Source organism: Ictidomys tridecemlineatus, chromosome 4 (assembly GCF_052094955.1).
Source record: "Ictidomys tridecemlineatus isolate mIctTri1 chromosome 4, mIctTri1.hap1, whole genome shotgun sequence".
NCBI lineage: Eukaryota > Metazoa > Chordata > Mammalia > Rodentia > Sciuridae > Ictidomys > Ictidomys tridecemlineatus.
In genome coordinates this window covers 198,791,123-198,815,255 of record NC_135480.1, presented here as the reverse complement: position 1 = coordinate 198,815,255, position 24,133 = coordinate 198,791,123, and the positions used below count along the sequence as shown (strand labels likewise).

Below are 24,133 nucleotides of genomic sequence, written 5' to 3'. Positions count from 1 at the left end.
TAATTTAGCGAGGCCGTAAGCAACTTATCAAGACCCCATCTCAAAATAAAAAACAAAAAAGACTGGGAATATGGTTCAGTGGTTAAGCATGCCTGGGTTCAACCTCAGTACCATAAAAAGAAATTACCTAGGGGCTGGGAGTATAGCTCAATTGGTAGAGTGCTTGTCTCTCAAGCCCACTACCCTGGGTTCAATCCCCAGAACACACACACACACACACACACACACACATACACACACACACACACACACACACACACACACACAAAAGAAAGAAAGAAAGAAAGAAACTACCTAAATCCATCTCCCTTTTTAACAAAAGCCTTAAAGCCTTAATTTGGGGTTGGGAGGAAGATGCTTTTAAGGCATAGATGAAAACTCATTACTTCTGGGAGCAAGGAAAAGAGTTAAAAACAACAACAAACAAAAAGAACAAAACAAAAACCTAAAAAATACTCCTGCAAGATTTTGCACTGGGCCCATAGCTACAGTAGAAGAAGAAGGATAGGAAAACCCTTTGGGATATATGTCTAAAACTCATAAGACCTGGCTAAGATTAAACTTTAACCAGAGAACAACAGAGAATATATCCCAATGCCACCATCCAGTACCAAATGAACAAGTTTAGAATAGCAAGTAACAGCAGAATACATTTTGGAGAAAAAAATGGGCAGTTTCTTTTCCTCCTCCTCCTTCCCCTCCTTTTGGCTTTCCCCTGTCCTTCGCCTTCTTCTCCTCCTACTTCTCTCATTCTTTCCCTCTGCCTGTCTTTCTCCTCCCACCAGCCCTCAATTATGAGGGCATTCAGGAAGCCTATGAAGAAACACATGTTAAACAATGAAAGTCTGCTAGCAACTATGCAAATTAGCTAGAAAGTGGATCTCTACTGTCCCCACCTCTAAGCTGAGACCTCAGCCTCCAGGCCAGCAACTTGACTGCAATATCATGATGTCAGGGCAGACCTTGAGCTAGAGTCACCCAAATAAGCCAACCATAGTCAGATTCCCAATCCACAAAACTATAAGATAATAAAAACTTGTTTTAAGACAGTGGTACTGGGATACTTTGTTACACAGCAATAGATAACTAATACAGTTTACTCATATTTCTTAGAACCTGTAAAGAAACCTGTATTAGTCAGGGCTCTCTAGAAAAACAGAACCAAAGGGGATTTATCAGATTGGCTTATATGATCAGAAGCCAGATAATCCCACAATGACTGACTTGAGACCTGTAGGAACAAGTAGATGCTCAGTTCAAGAAGATGAAGCCTCAGAAGAAAAGGGACCAAAGATGCAGCCCCAGTTCTAGATTGAAGGTCAGTAAACTCCCTGGAGAACTGCTGGTCCGAGTAAAGGAGCTAGAGTTCAATGTCCTCAGGATCACAGCCATAATGGAAGCACCCGCTCAAGAAGAATGGAGTTTGTGTCTGTGTTGGCTTGCTCCTTTTTCCAGCTTTTCTTCCATCCAGACTCCTAACCTATTGGATGGAAGGTCTTCCCCCTCAGTTTGCCCCCTCATATACCCATTATCTCTGGAAACACCATCATGGACATACCGAGCAGTCTCTGAATCTTAGGCATCACTTAATCTGATCAAACTGACAATCCAGATTAACTATCACAAAACCCAAGACACATTTTTTTTAAAATAATAAAAATTGGGATTCATAATATAAATTATGGTCCAATTATTTTATAATAAATTTATAGAGGAATCACATGATTTTAAAAGATAGGACTAAATTCAGACAATCATTAATACTTACTAAGACTCTCAGGATGATGTCTCTCAGATGGCCTCATTATGCTTACAACATCAAAATGTGACTTGTGTTTTGGACTTGGTCAAATGCTTTCCAAATATTTATTTTATTTATTTATTTGTTTATTTTTGGGGGGAGGGTGATGCCCAAGGGCAATTTACAACTGACCTATGTCATCAGCCCTTTAATTTTTTTTTAAATATTTTTTAAATTACACATGGACACAATATATTTTGTTTATTTATTTTTATGTGGTGCTGAGGATTGAACCCAGGGTCTCACACATGTGAGGCAAGTGCTCTACCACTGAGCCACAACCCCAGCTCTTTTTTTTTTTTTTAATTTTGAGACAGGTTCTCACTGAGTTTTTTAGGGCCTCCATAAATTGCTGAGGCTGGCCTAGAACTTGCGATCCTCCTTCCTCAGTCTCCAGAGTTGCTGGGATTATAAGCATGCACTTTCACTCCCAATTTTCCCAAATATTTAAAACAAATCTTTTAGTTGCTCACATTTTATAAATAGCCCCAATGGTAACAACTTAGCAGGAGAGGTCCAAGACTCTATTTAATTGAGTTGTGCTAGGATTTCTTCCCTGAATATAGCTTCCCATTCAAAATGTATAATCCTTAATTTTCTCTGTGACCCAAATACTACACAAAGCAACTCAAATTTTAGACTTAGCTACAAAAGTACAAGTGACCAAGATATTTATTTATGGGAATACTCCTCCATATCTTTTCATGACTTGATAACTCATTCATTTCTTTTCCTTTTTTGTTTTTCTCTGTGGTTCTAGAGATTGAAAGCAGGGAAGATCTACCACTGACCTATTATTTTAGCCCTTTTTATTTTTAATTTTTTCAAGGCTTTGACATATTATTACTCACTCACTCTTCGGCAGCAGCAGGTCAAGGTACAGTAGAAAGCTGCATTTTGCCTAAAAGCAAGGGGAACATATAGGATAAGTTTCCTGCCCACTGCACAGGTGAATTTCCTCAGATGTTTTATGAGTATATTACTTTGCTTTACAACTTACAGATCCTCAAGGGGCAGTGTCTCATGCCTGTAATCGCAGTGATCTGGGAGTCTGAGGCAGAAGGGCAGCAAGTTGAGGCCAGACTTAGCAACTTGGCGAGGCCCTAGGAAACTTATCAAGACCCTGTCTCAAAATTTAAAAAATAAAATAAAAAGGGCTAGGGATGTAGCTCAGTAGTAAAGTGTCCCTGGATTACAGGTCCTGTAACCTGCGTCCCCCCCCCCAAATTATTCCTTTAGTCAGGAAGTCATATAAAAATTATGTACAAAGTAATTTCAGGTTTTTCTCAAAATGTTTGTATGCACACTTTTTGCCCTTTTGTACTGATATTTAGATATTTAAAGGTTGTTATACTACCATTATCTAAAGTCAACATCCAATTGATGTTCCTGCATCAAAGACAGTGAAACCTCATGATCAAATCTACTTCTTGAAGTACTTATCATAACCAAAAAGTGGATAGGTGGCTAATTTATGTGTGTGCTGGGGATCAAAACAAGAGCTTGGCACATGCTAAGCATGTGTCCTACCATTCGGTTATATCCCAGCCACAAAACTGGATGTGATGGCTAATTTTGTGTGTCAACCTGACTGGGAAATGGGGTGCTCAGATATTTTGTCAAGTGTTATTCTACGTGTGTCTGTGAGGCTGTTTCTGGATGAGATTGACAGTTGAATCATTTGGTAAAGTAAACAAAGCACCCGGGTGTGGCTGGCCTCATTCAGTTAATGAAGGCCTGGCACTAGGAGCACATATTTAGCACATGCAAGAACCTAGGATTGATCCCTTGCAACACAGATATACACATACAACCAATGAATGCCTGAATAGAGCAAAAAACCTGAGTAAGAACTCCTGAGCCAATTCCTTATAATACATTTGGTGAGTGGGTGGGTGGGTGCCAAATCAAGTGCAAGGTTTTCTGGGGAATTCAGAAATAATATTGTTGTCTTTGATGACTTCAGCCAGCCAGCTCAAGGGCAGACTGCCTAGACTGATCGCTTTGCAACCTGCCAGTTAGTTCATTTGCTTCCTGAAAAATGCACATGATTCACCATGGCGTCTCAACATCCCACCTATCCACCTCTTTTTATAAATTCACCTTTTAAATTTCTTTTATCTTTTTACATGTCTTGACATTCACCTATTGACTCTTCTTCATATGAGTAAATAAATAGTTTACATATAATTTACTGCCTCCATGTTATTCTTTGACAAAAGTGAGTATATATAAAAAGAAGTTGCCAAAAGGCTAAAACTTGGGGCATTCAATTTTTGGAGGGTACTGGGAATTGAACCCAGGAACGCTTTGCCACTGAACTATATCCCTAGCCCTTTTTATTTTATTTTTTTTATTTAACTTGCCAAGGTTGGTCTTGAATTTGCAATCCTCCTGCCTCAGCCTCCCAAATTGCTGGGATTACAGGTGTGTGCCACCATGCTTGGCATTCATTGCTTTCTCTCTATGTACATAATAAATATTTGTCTCCACTTTTTAATGTAGAAGACCCCAGAATAATAAGTACTGTTCTCTGTTTTGTTTTGCTAAATAATATAAGTATGCAAGAATACTTACAAATAAACTTTGGAAAAGGACTTGCTGAATATGTATTTTTGCAACATTGATACATTGATAGATGGTTCTCAATGGCCACTCATAATATGAGTTGAATCAATTTGCACTTCTACAAACCAAGACCCTCCTCCGATCTCAGTGTGATCAAACTTTAGGATTTTTTTTTTTTCCGTATTGGGGATTGAACCCAGGGGTGCTTTACCACTGAGCCACATCCCCAGTCCTTTTCAGTTTTTATTTTGAGACAAGGTCTTGCTAAATTGCTTAGAGCCTCACTAAATTGTTGAGGCTGGCTTTGCATTTGTGAGCTTCCTACCTCAGCCTCCCAAGCTGCTGGGATTACAGGCATGTGCCACTGCTCCTGGCTTCAAACTTTTGGATTTTTAATAACTGAAAAAGCAGAAAATAGTATCTTAGATTATAAGTCCTTTTTTTTTTTTTGGTACTGATGGGGATTGAACCCAGGGGTTCTTTACCACTGAGATGCATTTGTTTCCCTTTTTATTTTGATTCAGGGTTTTACTAAGTTGCTTAGGGCCACACTAAATTGCTGAGGCTGCCCTTGAATTTGCCATTCTCCTGCCTCAGCTTCACCTTGGGATTACAGGTGTGCACTACTGTACCTGGTTTAAGAGTATATGTCCTTTTTAAAGATGAGAGCTATGAAAGCATATGAATATGCTGTAGGAAAAAAAAAAGCCTGATAATTCAGAGGGGAGAGAGAAGGGAAGTAATTTCAGGAGAAGAGTCCTTTACTAGGCTGAAGGAATGGGATTTACTTCATCAGTGATTCAATCAGTTGGTATAGATGAGGGGGTTTTGGTACAAGTTTGGGGAGCTAAACCAAGGGCAAGTCTCTTCTAATTGCTTTTCAGGTGAAATAAGATTGCAAGTCAGTTGAGCCAGGATAGGAGTAGAAGTTTTGAAAATTTGAGAGAATAGATATGAATTGCTTTTCTTGGAATGGGAGAGGAAACTGCTCAGGGAAATATAAGATTGTTGGGTGGCACTGAGGTCCCCTTGAGGATTATAGCACTAAAAGTGAACTTTGGTGGGGTGCTGTAGGTCCATGCCTATGATCTCAGTGACTGGGGAGACTGAGGAAGGAGGTGAAAACTTCCAGATTAGCCTCAGAAATTTAGGGAGACTCTGTTTCAAAATAAAAAATTAGAAGGAAAATGGCCCTTGGGTTTAATCCCCAGTACCTGAATGAATGAATGAATGAATGAATAAAAGAAGGTGAACTGTGAAGGACAAGGAACTGCCATGGATGAGAAAAGTCACTGCTTTAGGGAGAACTGAATAAAAGCAAATTAAAACAAAAGCATTTATTGAGAATTCATTTAACAAATATTTATTTATAAGGATCTCTTGTGCAGATCACAAGTATATTCAAGTCTGTTGGTCACACAAGCTGATTAAAGTAAGGCATTCATTATGCAAACAAAAGCATAAAAAGTCCCTATTGGACTCTTTAAATGAATAATTCTGAAATTTGAAGTGCAGTGGGGAAGAGTTTTCAGATTCTTTTTGACAGACTGAACTAACAGTTTCACAGAAAAACATGCACATACACAAAGTGCAGATAATTTCAGGTGGTCTTATAGCCACAAATTAAGAATACTCTCCCCTGAATTTACATCCCTATTTTATTAAAACTTTTTTTTTTTTGGTACTGGGAATTGAACCTGGGGGCACATACCCCTGAGCGGCATCCCCAAACCTTTTTATTTTTTATTTTCTGACAGGTCTCATTAAGTTGCTGAGGGTAGCCTCGAACTTGTGACCCTCCTGCCTTAGCTTTCCGAATAACCCTATTTTAAAATAGTATATCATTCTTGTATATTTTATATGATTCAATTTCACAAGACTTTTTTTTTTAATGAGTAACTTCATAGCTGTGTACTGGATATCTCAACAAAGGCAAAGAATTTGAAATAATTTTAGGTTTAACAAGACTGTTGGAAAAATAGGTTAGCGTTACCCTATACTCTTCATCCAGAATCTCGAAGGTTAACAAGATAACCGGAGTTCAAATATGGAAATTATTAATTTAATTCTATTAATTAATATTATGCAAATTTCATCAGTTGTCCCATTCTAATTCTTTTTCAGTCCTAGGATCCCAATCCAGGATTTCATGTTACGTTTACGTGTCATAGGCCTTGATTTTTTTTTTTTTTTTAGTTTTATTCTAATTTCTGACTTAATGGCTGTCATTTAATGTCTTTGACTCAATTTACTGCTCAATAGATGTAATGAAGCTGTTTAAAAATTTTTTTGGAATGGCTATGGAACTTTTTTGAGGGGAGAAAATATTTTTTCCTCGTTCAAAGCTGGGAGTATATATTCAGTTTGTGTGTGTGTGTGTGTGTGTGTGTGTGTGTATGTGTACGTCCAGAGCAAAACATAAACAGGACAAACAAGCGTATTAAAGTTGTCCAGGTAATTTGTCCTAAACTAGGACCTGTAGTTTCTCCCTCAGCCGCCGGGAGAAGCTTCTTCTAATTGGGCCGCGGCGTCCGCCATGACGCAGGAGGGCCGCCTCATTGGTCCGCGCAGTCAGGACTCCGGCAGCTTTTCTCTTGGGTGCTCTGGGCGCCGACCCACTTCTCTTCCTCTAAGTCAGCGCTCCGTTCTTTCTGGTGCCCGGAGCTGCTAGCCCAAAGGGATCCAGACTGAGCTAGTCCGGGTAAATGCACTGGGGTCAGCCGGGAGGAAGCGATGGGCGTGGAATCTGGGTGGAACGGTGGTTTGCGAGCCTCGATAAAACTGCCTGGTCTTCGAGTCTCCCACGGACCCCGCCACTTCCCTGCTCCACCTCTCTCCCGACCCCAACCTCCCCTTCGCCTTCTCCAGGATCTCCCAAGGCTTGGCGCACCCCTCTGCCGCCTTTCCGGGGACCCCGCCTCCTTCGCTCACCCCTCAACCGGCCCCGCCCCCTTGCGCTCTTTTCAGCAGCCCCGCCTTTTCTGCGCTCCCCTCTGCTGGCCCCACCTTCTCACCCCGGCCTCCCCATTGACCCCGCCCTCGCCACGTCTCATTGGTCCGCCCCTCGCCTCCTCCCTTACACGGTCCCGCCTCCCCTCTGCACCCTCCTCCGTCTGTGCTGTGAGCGGGCGCGGCTCCTTCAGGTCGCTCTCTACCCTCAGGCGGTTTTTTGTCCCATTCCTGGCTTGCCCACTTACCTTAAGTTAGGTTCTGCTCCTCCCTAGAACCTACACTTTCTCTTAATTAGCCTTGCTTCCTTTTGCACCATCCTCCCAGTCTGACTGTGGGGGTCGCGGGATTCAGTGATTCATCATCCTTTGGGGCATTTTGCTGGATGTTGGAGATAGGGATTAGTTGTTGGATGGTTCTTCTTTCCAGAGCTCTCTCAGCCTGTGGGAGAGAGTCATTTTGTAATGAAGTGTAACAGGCCCTGTGAGAAGTCTTCATGAAGACAGCATAATGTCGGGATGCTTTGAGGAAGAAATACTAAAGGGTTAGGCGTTTTTTGTTTTTGTTTTTCCTTTTTTAACTATTCCTGTTGGATCCTCAAACAAGCCTGTAAAGGGGCGAAACTGCACTTTCCCCCAAATGCCTTTGGCTACTTGTGATGCAGAACACTGGCTTTGTGGTCCTTTAAATACTTGGTTTTTATTAAAATCTTGGCATCGACACTAGTTTTAACTAGTCAGAATTAGTAGGGCTTTGGAGACCATCCAAGTTTGCAGTGAGACGGCTTGACTTAGGTTCGACATCATACTTTTAAAAAATTCATATATATATATATATAATTTATATTTATATTTGTAAATGGACATGATATCTTTATTTAATTAATTTTCATGTGGCACTGAGGATGGAACCCAGTGCCTCACACTATTAGGGAAGCACTCTGCCACTAAGCCACAACCTCAGTCCCCAGCATCACACTTTTTATGATCCCTTTTGAAGTATTTCCTGAGGATTCTTACTGAAGTTTTCAATTACTAATTACTTGGTAGGCAAACTGAAACTAAGCATAGATAAAATCACAAGTCAGTAATGTAAACACAGGTTCTACTTTGGAACAATAGATACTAGTACAATATTCAGAAGACAGTAACTCATCCCTCAGGCTACAGGAGTTAGGCATACCTGGGGCCTGTTACCACTCCACCACATTCTGGAAAGCTTGGGAAAGTAACTTCCCTTATCTGAACCTCAGTTTTACCTTCTACAAAAGAACATAATAAATTCTATCACTGTCATGGTAGGGATTTGTTGAGATTCTATTTAGGAAAAAAATAATTTTTAGGTTCCTATAGGATCTTAGCCCAAGTGGGTCCCCTATTCTTCAGATTCATGACTTCATGCTTAAGCCCACAAAAAGCCTGATATGTTGCCTTCTTCCAGGCATCATGACAACCCTGGATGACAAGTTGCTGGGGGAGAAACTGCAGTACTACTACAGCAGCAGTGAGGATGAGGACAGTGACCATGAAGACAAGGACAGAGGCAGGGGTGCCCCAGCCAGCAGTTCCATGCCTGTGGAGGCTGAGCTGGCAGGTGAAGGCATCTCAGTTAATACAGGTACTGGAAAGTCTTGAGCTCTGGGAACAGATTTTAAAATGTCTGTTAAGTATGTATCACTTAGAATTCTCCTGATCTCTCTAACTATCCCATTTCTATCGATAACCAGTGTTGGCATTCATTGTGTGTGCTTGTAGTCTTTTTACTACACAGTGCAGAGCAACAGACAATGAACAGATTGGCCTGGGTTTGAATCCTATTTGTCAGATTAATAGTTCGATAGGCATAAATCATAGATGTGAGTATATTTGTAGTATAAACTCCTAGAAATGGCATATTTATTTTCTTTCTTTCTTTCTTTATTTTTGATTGTTCTGGTCCTTGAACCCAGGGCCTCTTGAATGTTAGGCAAGTACTACCACTGAGCTGTCTCCAATTCCACTTTTAATTTAATATTGTTGAATTTCTGTTAATTGAGGTGGCACTAATTTATAATTTAACTGGCAGTACAATGTTTCTTATATTTTTCTTCCTGGGTTATCAAATTTTTTGATTTTTGCCATCCTGGTAGATGACAAATAGGTATTTTTTTTCCCCCCTAGAGATGGAATCTTGCTTTGTTGCCCAGGCTGTCCATGAACTCCTGGACTCAAGTAGTCCTTCTGCCTCAGCTTCCTGAGTAGCTGGGCCTGTAGGCAGTATTACTATACCAGACTTGTCATTTTTATGTAAACTAATATATTTGGAGAATCTTTCATTGCAGGGAATAGACTGCCTCATCTTTCTGAGTGTTACTTTATTTTCCCTGAACAGTGTTACTTTATTTCATAATTTCTTTAACTTGTTTCCTAATGTTGGGCATTATCTTGGCCCTTTATTACGAACTGTGCTGTAGCACACCTCTTTGTGTGTAGACCACTCTGCCCTGTGGCACTGATGCACTCCTCAAGAAGCTTTAAGGTCAGTGGACATGATCCTAAGGAGAAGGAGTGCTGTGCCGGGCGCAATGGTGCATGCCTGTAATCCCAGCAGCTTGGGAGGCTGAGGAAAGAGGATTGCAGGTTCAAAGCCAGCCTCAGCAGCTTAGCAAGGCCCTAAGCAACCTAGTGAGACCTTGTCTCAAAATAAAAAATAAAAAGGACTGGAGATGTGGCTCAGTGGTAGAGCTCCCCTGGGTTCAATCTCTAGTACAAAAAAAAAAAAAAAAGGAGAAAAAAAACAAGAACAAAAAGAGAAGGAGTGCTGTGGGGTAGGTGGAAATTTGATGCAGGTCTCTGCTTTTTGCAAGCTTGCCCACTGTGGCCTGTTATTCTGTGCCCAACTGCTTTGCCCTGAACAGATCATGGGTTCTGTCAGTGTTTAGAATATTAAGAAGGTTCCCTGCAACTGATCCAGCCAGTGCCAAGGGTTCTTCTCTCACACTGGTATGATACATGATAAGCACTGCATTCAGGAAAGGAGGTAGAGTTTTTTTTTGCCACCATGTTGTCAGCACATTCAGGTATGCTGGGGAGGCTAGAGATCTGGTTTCTCACAAATAGTAAATGATATCTGTCAAAAAAAAAAAAAATGAGTCCTAAAGGGTGATGAAAGGAATTAAGATAAAATTGCCTTCCATAAGGGTTCTAGGCTTCAGTTTCTAACAGGAGTGAGGGATTTTAAAAATGGCTATAAAACTCTTTCACATGCCTCCCATTAAGGTGTGAGGTTTATGTCTCCTGCCTGGAAACCTGGATAGACTGGTAACTACTTCAGATAATAAAATGTGATGGAGATGATACTATGTGACCACTAAGCTTGGGTCATAACAGGCAATGAGGTTTCTGTTTTGTCTACTGGAACCCTTGCACTGGAGCCACAAGCTACCAAGTTATATGTTTACCTATCCTGAGATACCATGTTTGGGGGAAGCACAGATGCATAGAGAGGACTCATCTATGCACTCTGATTGACATACCAGCTGAGCTTAGTGTGAAGACATTTCAGCTCAGTTAACAGACATGTGAATGAGACTCCTAATGAGACTCCTAATGATTCTAGTCCCAGCTGGCAAGTCCTCTTCATATTTTGAGTCTTTTTAGATGAGATACTAGAGAACATGAAGCAGAAGCAAGCCATTTCCCCTGTAGCCTCTCCTAATTTCTGACCCACAGAACCTGTCACCATAATTTATTTGATATTTTTTACTACTAAGCTTTGAAGCAGTTTGTTATTTGGCAGTTGTGTCCAAAATAGATTTTGATGATAGTGAAAGCCCCTCCTACTCCTGTAGTGGAAAAGTTAATGTCCTTGAGGAAAAAGCTTATCTGTTTATTTCAGTTCATGCCAAATAATTGTTTGTTTTTTTAAAAGACTAATGCTTAGCAGTGTAACATAAGGTAGCAGGTTTTATGCAGAATGCATTTGTAGTGGGGTTCTATGCACAACATGCTACAATGTGTATATTTTTTATATCATGAGAAAAACAGTATTAAAATAGATTAAATGAGTGGAAATTTTTAGACACAAATGTTTCAGTATGTGAAAATAAGGTTTTTATATTCTGTAAGACAACAGAAATATACAGTTGCAATTTATTATATGTATCAAGCACTGCTCTAGACACTTTACATCCTCTCATCCATTCATCTAACCAGCCTGCCAATTGATTGAGTCAGGGGCAAAGGGCAGATAGCTGATTATCAAAGAAAAAAATAAGCAGATAGCACTTCCCCATCAACCTGTTGCTCACACCTCTGGGGGAGGGGAAGGATTGCACTTTCCAACATAAGCCATCAGCCCCTGGGCTGCTCATTTCCTGCCTTTTGGTCATGTAGGCATGAGAAGAAAGGAACCTAAAATTTATGAAGGAGCAAGACATATCCACTCCCCTGGGCACCAGCTCTGGGTCCCCTCCTCTCTGTAGGAGTCTCCCCCCCCCCCCCCTCCCAGTTCTGTTTCTTAAATAAAATTTACCTTTTGCTCTTGCCTCGGTATTTCTTTTTTCTTTTTTCTTTTTATTGTTGGTTGTTCAAAACATTACATAGTTCTTGACATATCACATTCCACACATTTGATTCAAGTGGGCTATGAACTCCCATTTTTACCCCGTATACAGATTGCAGAATCACATTGGTTACACATCCACTGTTTTACATATTGCCATACTAGTGTCTGTTGTATTCTGCTGCCTTTCCTATACTCTACTATCCCCCCTCCCCTCCCCTCCCCTCCCATCTTCTCTCTCTACCCCATTTACTGTAATTCATTTCTTCCCCCCCTTTTTTTTTTCCCTTTCCCCTTACTTCCTCTTGTATGTAATTTTGTATACCAATGAGGGTCTCCTTCCATTTCCATGCAATTACCCTTCTCTCTCCCTTTCCCTTGCACCTCTCGTCCCTGTTTAATGTTAATCTTCTTCTCATGCTCTTCCTCCCTACTCTGTTCTTAGTTGTTCTCCTTATATTAAAGAAGACATTTGGCATTTGTTTTTTAGGGATTGGCTAGCTTCACTTAGCATAATCTGCTCTAATGCCATCCATTTCCCTGCAAATTCCATGATTTTGTCACTTTTTAATGCAGAGTAATACTCCATTGTATATAAATGCCACATTTTTTTTAATCCATTCATCTATTGAAGCTTGCCTTGGCATTTCGTGGGTGTTTAATCTTTAACACCAGGGGATCAAGGACCCCATCCTGATTTTCAAGACTGGTATCATAACCATTCGTCTAACCATTCCTCCTTCCTTCCTGCCATCCATCCATACCACCACCTACTCATTGATCTGTACATCTGTCTATTTGTCCATCTATCTACCCACCCACCCAGTCAGCCAAAAAGAAACAATTAACCAAAATTAAGTGAAAAACTCTTAGGTGTTAAATTTTATACCAGGCACTGGGCATTGAAAATTAAAGAAGATCCAGTCCCTGTTCTCACTTCAGAAAGTTCATAGGCTTGGAGAAATGCTTATAGCCTGGAAGTTTTGACATGTGCTGGAGTTTGATGTTTATCATGGCCCTTGGTTCAGTGTGGTTTCTGTCCTTATAAGGAGATCAGGGCTGGGCCCTTGGTTCAGTGTGGCTTGTGTCTATATAAGGACAGCTGGGAGGGCCTTGATTCAGCATGGCTTGTGTCCTTTTTTTTTTTTTTAATGCATTTATTATGTTTGTATTTTTTTATGAATTTCATGTAGTACTGAGGATTGAACCCAGTGTTTCACATATGCCAGGCAAGCTCTGTACCACTGAGCCACAACTCCAGCTTCAATGGCTTGTGTCCTTTATGAGGAGAGCAGCACAAGCTTTGATTCAATGTGACTTGCTTTGTTATATGATTATCTTCCCTCCTATTTAGTTGATGATTGTATTGAAACATTTTGATTCCCTTACCTCTCATTTTGGGTGTGCTCTACTAGAATTTCTTTGTGGTTCCCATGGGGGGGGGTCCTATTTAACATGAGAAAGACATGCCACTGTGATATAAATCTATAGCAACATGACTTCAGTAGTGTGCAGATGTGGCTGCTATAACTCTCCAGCCCTTCCCCTTCAGTTACTGATGTTACAGTGTTATATAAGGTATTTTTTTACTGTAGAATAAAAATGAGGTGTTTCGATACATTATTCTCTTATTTGTAGAAAACAACAGTAGCACTAGCTTTTTTAATTGTCATGAATTTGCTTTACCAGGGATTTTTCTTTCTTCATCAAGATCTGAGTTTCTATCTAATGTCCTTTGGGTTGCACAGGGCATATCTAGTTGGAACCAACTCCCTGGGCTGTAGTTTATTTCATTCTGTGGTTTGAATGTGTGTATCCCTCCAAAATTCCTGTTGACAGTTCAACATTAATGTGACATTGTTGACAGCTGGTTAGGCCAGGAAGCTCCCACCCCATGGATGGGATGTGCACATGAAGAGAGCTTCTCCAGCCTGTGCAAAGACTTGGTTTAGCTCCTAGCACTACTCTCCTGTGTGAGTGTGCACGTGCACGCCATACATCTGGGTACAATGATGTATGGCTGTGATTTCATTAGCTCTGTTGTCTCTGTGATCAAAACACCCAACAAGAACAACTTGGAGAAGGAAAAACTTCTCTGGGACCCACAGTTCCAGAAGTCTCAGTCAGATGGCTGACTCCATTGCTCTGCCCAAGTCCATCATGGGGGAAAGGCCCAATGGGGAAAGCTGCTCAGTTCAGGGCAGCAAAGGATCAGAGAGCCTGAGTGTGGAGATACGATGAGGTCTTTCAAAGCCACAAAGTTATTACAGATTTTCAGACTCAAAATGAAGAGACCACTGAAGTAATCTACAAATTTTAATTTCTAAACAAGTACATATTAGTCTCCATAATCCACTAAAGCAAATAATCTTCCAGAGTCCTTTCTTATTATTTTGAAAGTGGAAAAGGTCCTGGAGATCCAAAAGTGAGAAGACCTTTGGGGGTTGTGTCCAGGTGTGACTGGGTCATTTCTTACTCTGACCTCACAAGGAGCCATTGTGAGGAAATTTCAAACAGTAGATATATAAAAGGGTGGCTGCAGCTGTTTTGTTTTGCTTTGTTTTGTTTTTTGTCTGTAAGTACAGGAAGCTCTTGGTGGTGACCTGTCGGACTCCCAGATATTTAGCACATTTGGTGGTTGTTAGTGGCTTGTGGCTATGGTCTTTGGATATTGGCTTTTTGATTTGGGCTTTATTTTATTTTATTTTTGGTCCTTATTTATTTTTTTTTTTAGCTCGCATCCTTGTTCCAGTTTAGGAATGAGCAGTGAGAGTAGTTAGAGCAATGTAGTGCTGCAGGGGTGGGGCTCCTGTTAGGAGCCAGCCTCCATGGATGGACCATTATATGGTCCTGCAGGACACTGGAGAAGGGGGCTTTGCCCAGGTGAAACTTGCCTGCCATCTCTTCACTGGGACAGAGGTTGTGGTGAAGGTCCTGGCAAAAGTAGCCTCGAACTTTCCCTTCCTACCTGAACTGGATCTGATGGTGGCCTTGAACCACTGAAACATGATCCAGTTCTTCCAGGGCATCGAGACCATGTAATATATCTACCTTAACATGGAGCATGCAGGTGGGGGACAGCTATGGGACCTCATCCCCAAAGCTGATGGCATGCAGGAGGAGGAGGCTTGCAGACTATTTAGGCAGATCATCCATGCCATGCAGTACTGCCAGGACAAGGATAATGTGCATCCTGACCTGAAGCCAGAGAATGTGGTGGTGGATGCCAGTGGCAACACCAAACTCATTGACTTTGGCCTGAGCACCAGATTCATAGCTGGGAAGAAGCTGAATAGGTTCTGGGACACTGTCCTAATGTTGTTCTTGAAGTCATCCATGGGAAGGAATACAAGCACTATCCCCCGCCCACCAGACCTCTGGATCCTGGGTGTCGTTCTCTATGTTATGCTCACAGGGAAATGCCCATTTGAGGCAAGCAGCAATAAGCAGGTAAAGAAGCTGATCATACAGGGAATGTATGACATTCCCCCCTGTGGATTTCCAAGGGAACACAGAGCCTCATCAATGAAATCCTGACAGTGGACCCCATGCAGAAGCCCACCCACCTAGAGAGGTAATGGGGCACCCATGGTTGAGCCAGGGTGAGGAAGCTGCTTCACTTAGTCCTTATAGTGAGATACTCCCAAACTCCCAGATCCCATAATTACAAAAATCATGATCAACATGGGTTTCCACCCCTACAATACCTGAGTGTCTGTGGCAAGTTGAAGATTTGACATCACGATGGCTGTGTACCTCATGCTACAGTGCCAGAGAATCCAGGGGGCAGGCCCTGCGGATCCTCCTAGAGTCTGCCTTGAGAAGCATTGCAGTGAGCCTTCCCTTGCCCTCTGAGCAGCAGCAGCCTGAGGAGACCAAGCAGTCCTGGAAGTGCCAGTGTGCCTGCCATTCAGCTCTGCATCCTCCATGTGGACACACCTCCTCCCAGCCTAGCCTCCCAGTAGGACCCTGTGCCCAGCATCTCATCCTTCCAAGGGCAATCGCAGGACAGCAGCAAAGGCTGGAAGAGGCTGAGGAGGAGGATTGCCAAATTCATTCAACATCTGTGCTGCATACCTTGCTTTGGTTGCTAGTGTTCAGGAAAAGAGTGGCTCCAATGGAAATGCCCAGCCAAGACAGACAGAACTGAATGACAGCCGGAGGACCCTGAGCTCTTGGATTTGACATCATGGTGTGGGAGTGAGGTGTGCCTACTGGTTCAGGCTTCTTGCACAGATTCCAGGCCGAAGTTTATCTGTATCCACCAGGAGTCTATTATGCCCCCCACTGCAAAACACATCATAGAGACTTTTCCCTAGGACACTTTCTCCTTCTCTGCTCTTTGTCCTTTCTCTTATGCTTTGGGAGAAATTTATTCTGAATTCCTTTTTTTCACAGATTATATAATAAAATTGATGTTTCAAAGATTAAAATATATATATATGTGTGTGTGTGTGTGTGTGTGTGTGTGTGTGTGTGTGTGGTTGTTTTAGAGATGAGCTTCAGGGCAAAGGCTGGAGCTCACTGGCCATCCTCTATCCTCTCCTAGGCCTATACCACTGTACCTCTCTCTACTGCTCACTGTATATACTTGTTCACTTTGAGCCAGGGTAGACCGGGACTTACTTGCCTTAAGCCAAGGTAGACATGGACTTGCTCCCCTTGACAGAATATAGGCAGAGATGCTCCCCTTCAGCCAGTGTAGACTTGGTTCACTTTGAGCTGAAGGAATCCTTTTCCTGGTCTTCAGACCCCTCCCTGAAGTATGTGGGGAGGAGGTGTTGCAGCTTTGGGCAAGGCATTGGAGATTCCAGAGTGTTCTATGGCTTCATCTACATAATCTCATGTGCAGGAAGCAAAAGCTGGGCCAGTGGGCAGGGCAGGCCCCGCAGCAGCTGAGTGCTTCACCACATGCCATGCAGCCTCCACACCCAGCAGCTCTTTCTGGTCACAGCTAAAGGTCATGGAGAGCAAACACGTGGGATCTAGGGAGTGGAGATGTGAAATCTCAGGAATACTACTTACATATAAGCATAGTGCCTTATGTGGAATTGCTCTTATCTTTGGGTTCTATTGATAGTGAATTTTGTAAAGTGAAGTGAGCACAAATAAAAAGTAAGAGACACTTGGGTTAAAACTAGAGGTTTTGTGCACCTTCCAGCCCCTGGCATCTCTGCTCTGTGAGTCCCAGAACTTCTCTGGACAGCTTCTTCCTGCTCTTTCTTCCCTTTAGTGGTCAGAAATTGATATCTTTTAAACAAAGACATCCCATAAGTCATTTCAATAGTTTGCCCTTTTTCCTTGATCCAAGAAAAATGTTTTAAAGAAAAATACTCTATCATGCTGTTTTAATCACATGCATTATTTGTGTCAGGAGATAAAGGAATAAGTATAATCATGTTCATATAACAATAGATTTTCTCCAGTTAAATTTATCCAGAAAATTGCTCTCGATTTTATAAAATATAGATGTGAGAATTTTAGTTTTTATAGCATTTCAATAATGATTTGGGATGGAAGCATTTTAAATAGCTCTAAGTTTTATAGTTAAATATTGTGTGTGTGTGTGTGTGTGTGTGTGTGTGTGTTGCTGGGGATTAAACCCAGGGCCTTGTGCATGTGAGACAAGCACTTTACCAACTGAGTTTTATCCCCAACCCTTATAGTTCAATTTAAAAAACTTTTATAATAATAACAGGGTACTGTTAACAATTTTTGTTCATAGCAAAATGTTTCCAAGGATCTCCTGAAGAGTTGGTAAGAAGGTAGCCCTATCATGGGCTATGTGCTATTTCAGTTGAAAATGCTATGTGCTTATCAAGCCCCTGGTCATAGACATGGCAATTAACTCTAAAAATGGTAGAAGATTTTGTTTGTTGAGAATTCCTTATTAACACTGAAGACTCTGGAAGCTAGGCTAGAGCTACAATTCCTGCTTTAACTTCCTTGTGCCTCATTTTCACAAACATGAAAGGTGGGCAGTAGTAGGTCCCACAGACAGGACTGACTAATGGTTCAACTTAAGTTATAAGTTGGATATTGCTCAGACCCACGCTTGCCGCCATCCCACATGTTCATGCATATGTAATTAATGAATAAATGATGATTTACCATAACATGATTATACAATTTTCAAAGTAAGGCCTGGTTTTTAGGAAAGTATTGAGTTTAACTAAGGCTACCTTTATGTTATATGATATGAAAAGCAGTTTCCTTCCTGACCTGTCCCAAGTCCTGAACATGGTCAATTTTAATCTGATCAGAATCACTAGAGAGTTAAGAAGATGTGAAATATTTTAATCACAAATGGGAGTTCTTCAAAGGCATTTGGTGGAGTGAATATGAAGTTGCATAAAAGATTTATAAATGCTGAAAAAAGACTGAAATATTTTGATGATATCGGAGAAAGGGAAAGAGGGTATTTAGGATGCATATTTAGGAAAGCAATGAAGGTTAGATTGCACCTTGTATGGTACTGCTATGTCGCTATACTAGTCATAGTACATGGAGGTTCTGTGTTAGTTGTGCAAGCTTTAGACAGATGTGAGCTCCCACCTGCACATGTGAGCTGCTCCATAATTCTTTGCTCATTATTTTTGGTCACATCCATGTTCATGTCACTCAGGTCCAAAAGGTGTGATCAATGACTGGCGCCGCTACAAGCAATTGGAAACTGAGCAGAGAGAGGAGCAGTGCCGGGAGATGGAAAGGCTGATCAAGAAGCTGTCTATGACCTGCAGGTCCCATTTGGATGAAGAAGAGGAGCAACAGAAACAGAAGGACCTCCAGGAAAAGATCAGTGGGAAGGTAATCAGCAGTCCTAAGCTTTTCTCAGAAGCTGCCCTGGCCAGTAGAACTGGGCTTGGTGATTTGGGAGTTAGAGGATGTTGGTTTTGCCTCTGAGAAGCTTTGCAATACAGGGGAAAATATAGAGCCATGTCATAACTCAGGCACACCTGGGGTTTGACTCTCAGCTCTGCCATTAGTGATTGTGGGGAAATAAATTTCTTCCTTTCTGAATTTGGTTTTAGATTAGTTTATTGAGGTCATACCCACCCCAGAACTGTGTGGATAAAATGCCCATTGTAGTGACTGGCCCACTGAAAAGTGCTCATTTAATGTTTTCTGTCGTAGGAACTAAGATTCTAATTCAAATTTTCTTGTTCTTTCTGTGATGCTACTGTGTTTTATCTGAAGCCTATCATAAGGATTTATTCTGAGGAGGCATTAGAGTAGAAGCAGATAGGCCCTCTGGAAGATATTTGGAACAAGGTCCCTGACATTTCCTAATACCTTCTCAGTATTAAAGGGCCTGTGTTACTCACCTACATGGAAGAAAGTCTAAGAGTGCCCAAGATCAGTTAGGTGTGGCCCAAAGCCAAAGCACAAGCCAGGATCATGGAGCATTAAGTCAGGAGTCATTCACCTTGACCAGAAGGATGATTTCAGTGCATGAAAGTCGGCAAAGACCATAATAGGTCTGTTAGAAATAGCTGGCTGAGATAGAGTGGAGAGCTATGTGATGGGAAGAAAATTGGTAATAAGTATGACCCAGTAATGATGTCTGTTCTGACCTAGAGTGGGCCCTATTACCCACCCCTAATCTGTACACGATTAGGCTTAGTGAAGGTTTGTTACAGGGGCATCTTGCTGCACCCCAGAAGGAGAAGGAAGATGCCTTGTGATGTAAGCTGGCCCTTGGGCAGTGTGCCTGCTTTGCTTGGCTGCTTTCTTATCCTGGGCTGAAGGACCAGAACGAAGCCATAATCACATGACCACATGAATCAAGCTAGTGAGAGGCTATCTTTGTCCTGCTGAATTACCTGCAGTTGAATAGAACTAGAAACTGCCTGAATGCCAGAAATAGGGAGTGGTTAAGCAAAATATGACACATATATAATTTTTTAAACTATTTAGAAAAATGAAGAGATACTTAGAATTTATTATTAACATTAGCTAAGAGACTGAGTAGGTTATATCTTAATTGGTACACCCATGGCTTCTGTTTTAAGAGCAGAACTAATCTAGCATGTGACTGATAATAAGAAGAAAAATTTTAGAGTGTATGTGAATGTGTGGGTGTTTGTTGTGTGTAGACGTGTTTTGTGCAGGGCAGGGATTATAAGTGTTCTTTTGAAGTTACATAATGTCCTGTTATTTTTTATGAAAACAAAACAGTGAATAAAGCAATCCACTGTCAAGACAGACAAAATGAAAATAGCTCAGTGAAGTGGTACTATCTGATGCTGCCTGCTTGGGTTGAGAGGCAGTATGGTGTAATATAAACCAGGGTGTTAAAAATCTAGTTTGAGTCCTGGTCTTACACATACTTCTTGTGTGAATTGTGCAGCTAACATAAGTCTTTAAACCTCATTTGTAAAATGAGAATTATAAAATCCCTTTCCCAATGGGATTATTGTAAGGCATGGTAGCATTCACACAAGTAGGCCCAGCTTGTTGGGAGACCAAGGTGGGAGGATTGCTTGAGTTCTGGCATTTCAGGCTGGCATGGGTGACATAGTAAGACTTCCTTTTCTGAAACAAAACAAAACAAAACAAAAAACCAAAAAAACCCCAAACAATCTCAAACCCTCCTAAAATACAACAACTTATTAAGACATAATGCACATAAAGTGCTCAGTGTGGTGCTGCATGTATCTTAAATATAAGGTGCACATCAACATTTATCAAAAGTGTTCACTTGTGTCTGCTTACCTGCTGGTCTCTTACAGATGACTCTGAAGGAGTTTGCCATGATGAATGAGGACCAAGATGATGAAGAATTTCTACAGCAGTATCGGAAACAGAGGATGGAAGAGATGCGGCAGCAGCTCCACAAGGGGCCCCAGTTCAAACAGGTTTTTGAAATCCCTAGTGGAGAAGGGTTTTTAGACATGATTGATAAAGAACAGAAAAGCACCCTCATCATGGTCCATATTTATGAGGATGGCATTCCAGGGACTGAAGCCATGAATGGCTGCATGATCTGCCTGGCTGGGGAGTACCCAGCTGTCAAATTCTGTCGGGTGAAGAGCTCGGTCATTGGGGCCAGCAGTCGGTTTACCCGGAATGCCCTTCCTGCCCTGCTGATCTACAAGGGGGGTGAATTGATTGGCAATTTTGTGCGCATTACTGACCAGCTGGGGGAAGATTTCTTTGCTGTGGACCTTGAAGCTTTTCTACAGGAATTTGGATTACTCCCTGAAAAGGAAGTCTTGGTGCTGACATCTGTGCGTAACTCTGCCACCTGTCACAGTGAAGACAGCGATCTGGAAATAGATTGAACGGATGGTCTAGTTGCATAGATTTCTCATTGTTTGGGCTGGAAGATACATGTCTGTGTTTATTTTTGTTCCTTCTTCGTCTTCTGACTTTTCAGCTGTTCTTTGTAGTCCTTTTAGTTATCATAGAAAGTCAAGAAATTCTTAGATTAGATCAGAATGCTGAATTACTTTGTGGCTAGCAATAAAGTGACTTTAAATTGCATAAACAGGAAGCTAGGCTTTGAACTGTTTACTTAAGATTCTCTAGCATGACATCTCTGTTATTGTTTCCAGTCACTATTTACATAGCATTCTAAAGACTGTCCTGGAAATTGTCTCCTGTTGACTTTGGAGGTCCTGCCAGGTCTGAGAGTAGAATTCTCTAGTTAGTATGTTATTTGCAATGTAAATAGTATATTTCCTTAATCAAATGATTGCAGTTATATTTTCTTGTAATTAGATTCCCCCAGATGCTCTGCTCTTCCATGGTCTTATATAAAGGTTCCAGATGAGGCTGGGGATATAGCTTAGTGGTAGAGCACTTGCCTAGTGGTGCAAAGCCCTGGGTTCTACTCCCAGGGCTTTGTTTTGTACTATAGAAACACAATAAACAACCAAAAACCCAAACAGCCCACACAGGTTCTAGAGGATGTGTGCTTGCCCTGTCAGGAGGGGTGGCCTCTACTGCTAGAGTCAGTGCCCTGCTCAGCACTCTGAAATCTAGAACAGGAGAAGGGATTTATGCTGAATGCTGTCCTCACGCTGGAAGACAAGCATCTTCTTTACAAACACTGGAGCTGGGTGGAGCTGGAGAACTTTCAGTGAGGTGCTTTTTCTTGTCTCTGTGTCTCTGTTATTTAACGAGGTAACTTTTTATTTACTCTAGATTTTTTTTAATAAACTGGTCTTTTTGCATATTGAAAAATAATTCATATTTAATAGAGGAAAATTGACCAAAATGCAGAAAAAAATCTAAAAATTAGAATAATTTTTAATTCTATCATCTAGAGTAAAGCACTATTAATGTTCTGATATACTATAAATATTTCTTACTAAAGCATTTTCTGTGTATACCTACACATTTCATTGATTTTTTTTTGAATTATTGGGATCATTCTGAACATACTCTTTTATAGTATGATCGACTAATAATATATCAGATTTAACTTTTTTTTTTTTTTAATGGCTATGATATTGTATTGATGTGCTGTAATTTGCTTGAGCCAAGAGGATTGTGAGTTCAAAGCCAGCCTCAGCAAAAGTGAGGTGCTAAGCAACTCAGTGAGACCCTGTTTCTAAATAAAATAGAAAATAAAGTTGGGGATGTGGCTTAATGGTTGAGTGCTCCTGAGTTCAATCCCCCGTATCCCCGCAGCTCCCCCCCCCCCCAAAAAAAGCAAACATTTTAAAAAAATTATTATGAAAGTAGTAGATATTTAGTAGAACATGTGATAAGAGTTGTTAAGCAAAGGAGATTTAAAAAGCCATATAATTCTGTTAACCAAATTAATCTCTGTTATTATTTTTACAGGTTTATCTTTCTGGTCTTTGTGTTTATTTATAATAATAGTTGTTAAAGAACAAGTGAAAGTAAAATTTAAAAAATGATTGTTATTCAAATTGTTTCCTACTTAAAATGTATATCCTGGCATCAGGAAAGATGTAATCTGGAATTAAATATTAGCTTTAAAATTCACAGTTTTGGTTTTCCTCATGATTCAGGAATTGACTAACTGTAGAAAAGTCTTCAAAGCATTTAGTCAACAAAAAGAATGTGGTCTTTCTGACTAGGGAAGTTCATTGTAGAAAGTGCGGAAGGTTCAGAAAATGATCGGAAGCAGAGACAACTGTTACTAGTGTTCTAGGTTTTTTCGTTCTAGTCTTTTTTTTTCAGTATTTTTCATAACACTGAAAGCTTCTTGAATTTAGTTCTATGCTCTGCCTTAATATTATATGATAAATACTTTGACATGTTATAAAAATTCTAAATAAATAATTTATAATGGCTTCATCATTTCTATCATTTGGATGTACCATAATTTATTTAACCAGTTCTTTTATACTGGATATTTCAATTCTCAGTGTTTTGCTAAAGCACTTATCATCTTTGTGTTTTAGGCCATGTTTTGGGCCATTCTCGTAGACGTCTTGAAGAGGAATCACTGAGCAAATGGATAGCAACATTTTAGAACAGCTTTTATAGTCTATCTTCTGTTCTCTCTGGAAATGAAAATAAACACACATACAACAATGACTGCCTTTCAGGAATAGAAATTCTAAAATAAAGGGAACAGACATGAGATGGGGGAATCCTAAAATATCACATCTGTGACTCAGATGTAGTGGAACCCGCATGGAATTTGGAGTCAGGCAGATCTGAGTTAGAATTCTGATTCTGTTACTTGTTTATTCTGTAGTTTCTGGTGAGGAACACAGCCTTCCTGAGGCTCAGATTCCTCATGTTTTTTTTTTTAAAGAGAGAGTGAGAGAGGAGAGAGAGAGAGAGAGAGAGAGAGAGAGAATTTTTAATATTTATTTTTTAGTTCTAGGCGGACACAACATCTTTGTTGGTATGTGGTGCTGAGGATTGAACCCGGGCTGCACGCATGCCAGGCGAGCGCGCTACCGCTTGAGCCCCTTCCCCAGCCCATCCTCATGTTTATAATGAGAATAATCACCTGTTTGTGGAGCTGTTATGTGACAGTGGTTGTTGTATATGGTCCTCTAGTGAAATCGGCATCATGGGGTGGGTGTGGGGGGTTATGAGAAATGCAAATTCAGTGGTTTCACAGACCTACTGAATCAGGAATGCTGAGTGTCCTGGCAAACTGTATGACAAGCCCTCCAGGTGATTCTGAGGCCCAAGTTGGAGGAGCACTGACCTAGGGATGAAGGGGTTGGTGACTGTCTCCTCTCGACTGGTTCCCTGCTACTGGTATCTTTTTTGAGTAAGAGTTAAGGAGAGAAGGAGTTGAAAGGGTAGTATGCAGATTGATTCTCTTCCTCTTAT

The 24,133-nt window shown here is 41.0% G+C and overlaps 1 protein-coding gene across 1 annotated transcript; it reads left to right on the top strand.

Annotated features, from left to right (window-relative positions):
* The first annotated feature begins 6,893 nt into the window (after window positions 1-6,893).
* On the top strand, window positions 6,894-23,130 carry Pdcl (phosducin like). The gene is made up of 4 exons (XM_005320935.3): window positions 6,894-7,070; window positions 8,759-8,935; window positions 18,486-18,667; window positions 20,593-23,130. The coding sequence occupies exons 2-4, from the start codon at window positions 8,764-8,766 to the stop codon at window positions 21,142-21,144; spliced, it is 906 nt and encodes a 301-aa protein (XP_005320992.1). The 5' UTR covers window positions 6,894-7,070; window positions 8,759-8,763; the 3' UTR covers window positions 21,145-23,130.
* Window positions 23,131-24,133: the final 1,003 nt, after the last annotated feature.

Excerpts from the sequence above, each read along its gene's own strand:
- Pdcl (XM_005320935.3), top strand. The coding sequence starts at position 8,764 with ATGACAACCCTGGATGACAAGTTGCTGGGGGAGAAACTGCAGTACTAC. Across the intron at positions 8,936-18,485 it reads AGGCATCTCAGTTAATACAG|GTCCAAAAGGTGTGATCAAT; the intron begins GTACTGGAAAGT and ends CATGTCACTCAG. Across the intron at positions 18,668-20,592 it reads AGGAAAAGATCAGTGGGAAG|ATGACTCTGAAGGAGTTTGC; the intron begins GTAATCAGCAGT and ends GGTCTCTTACAG.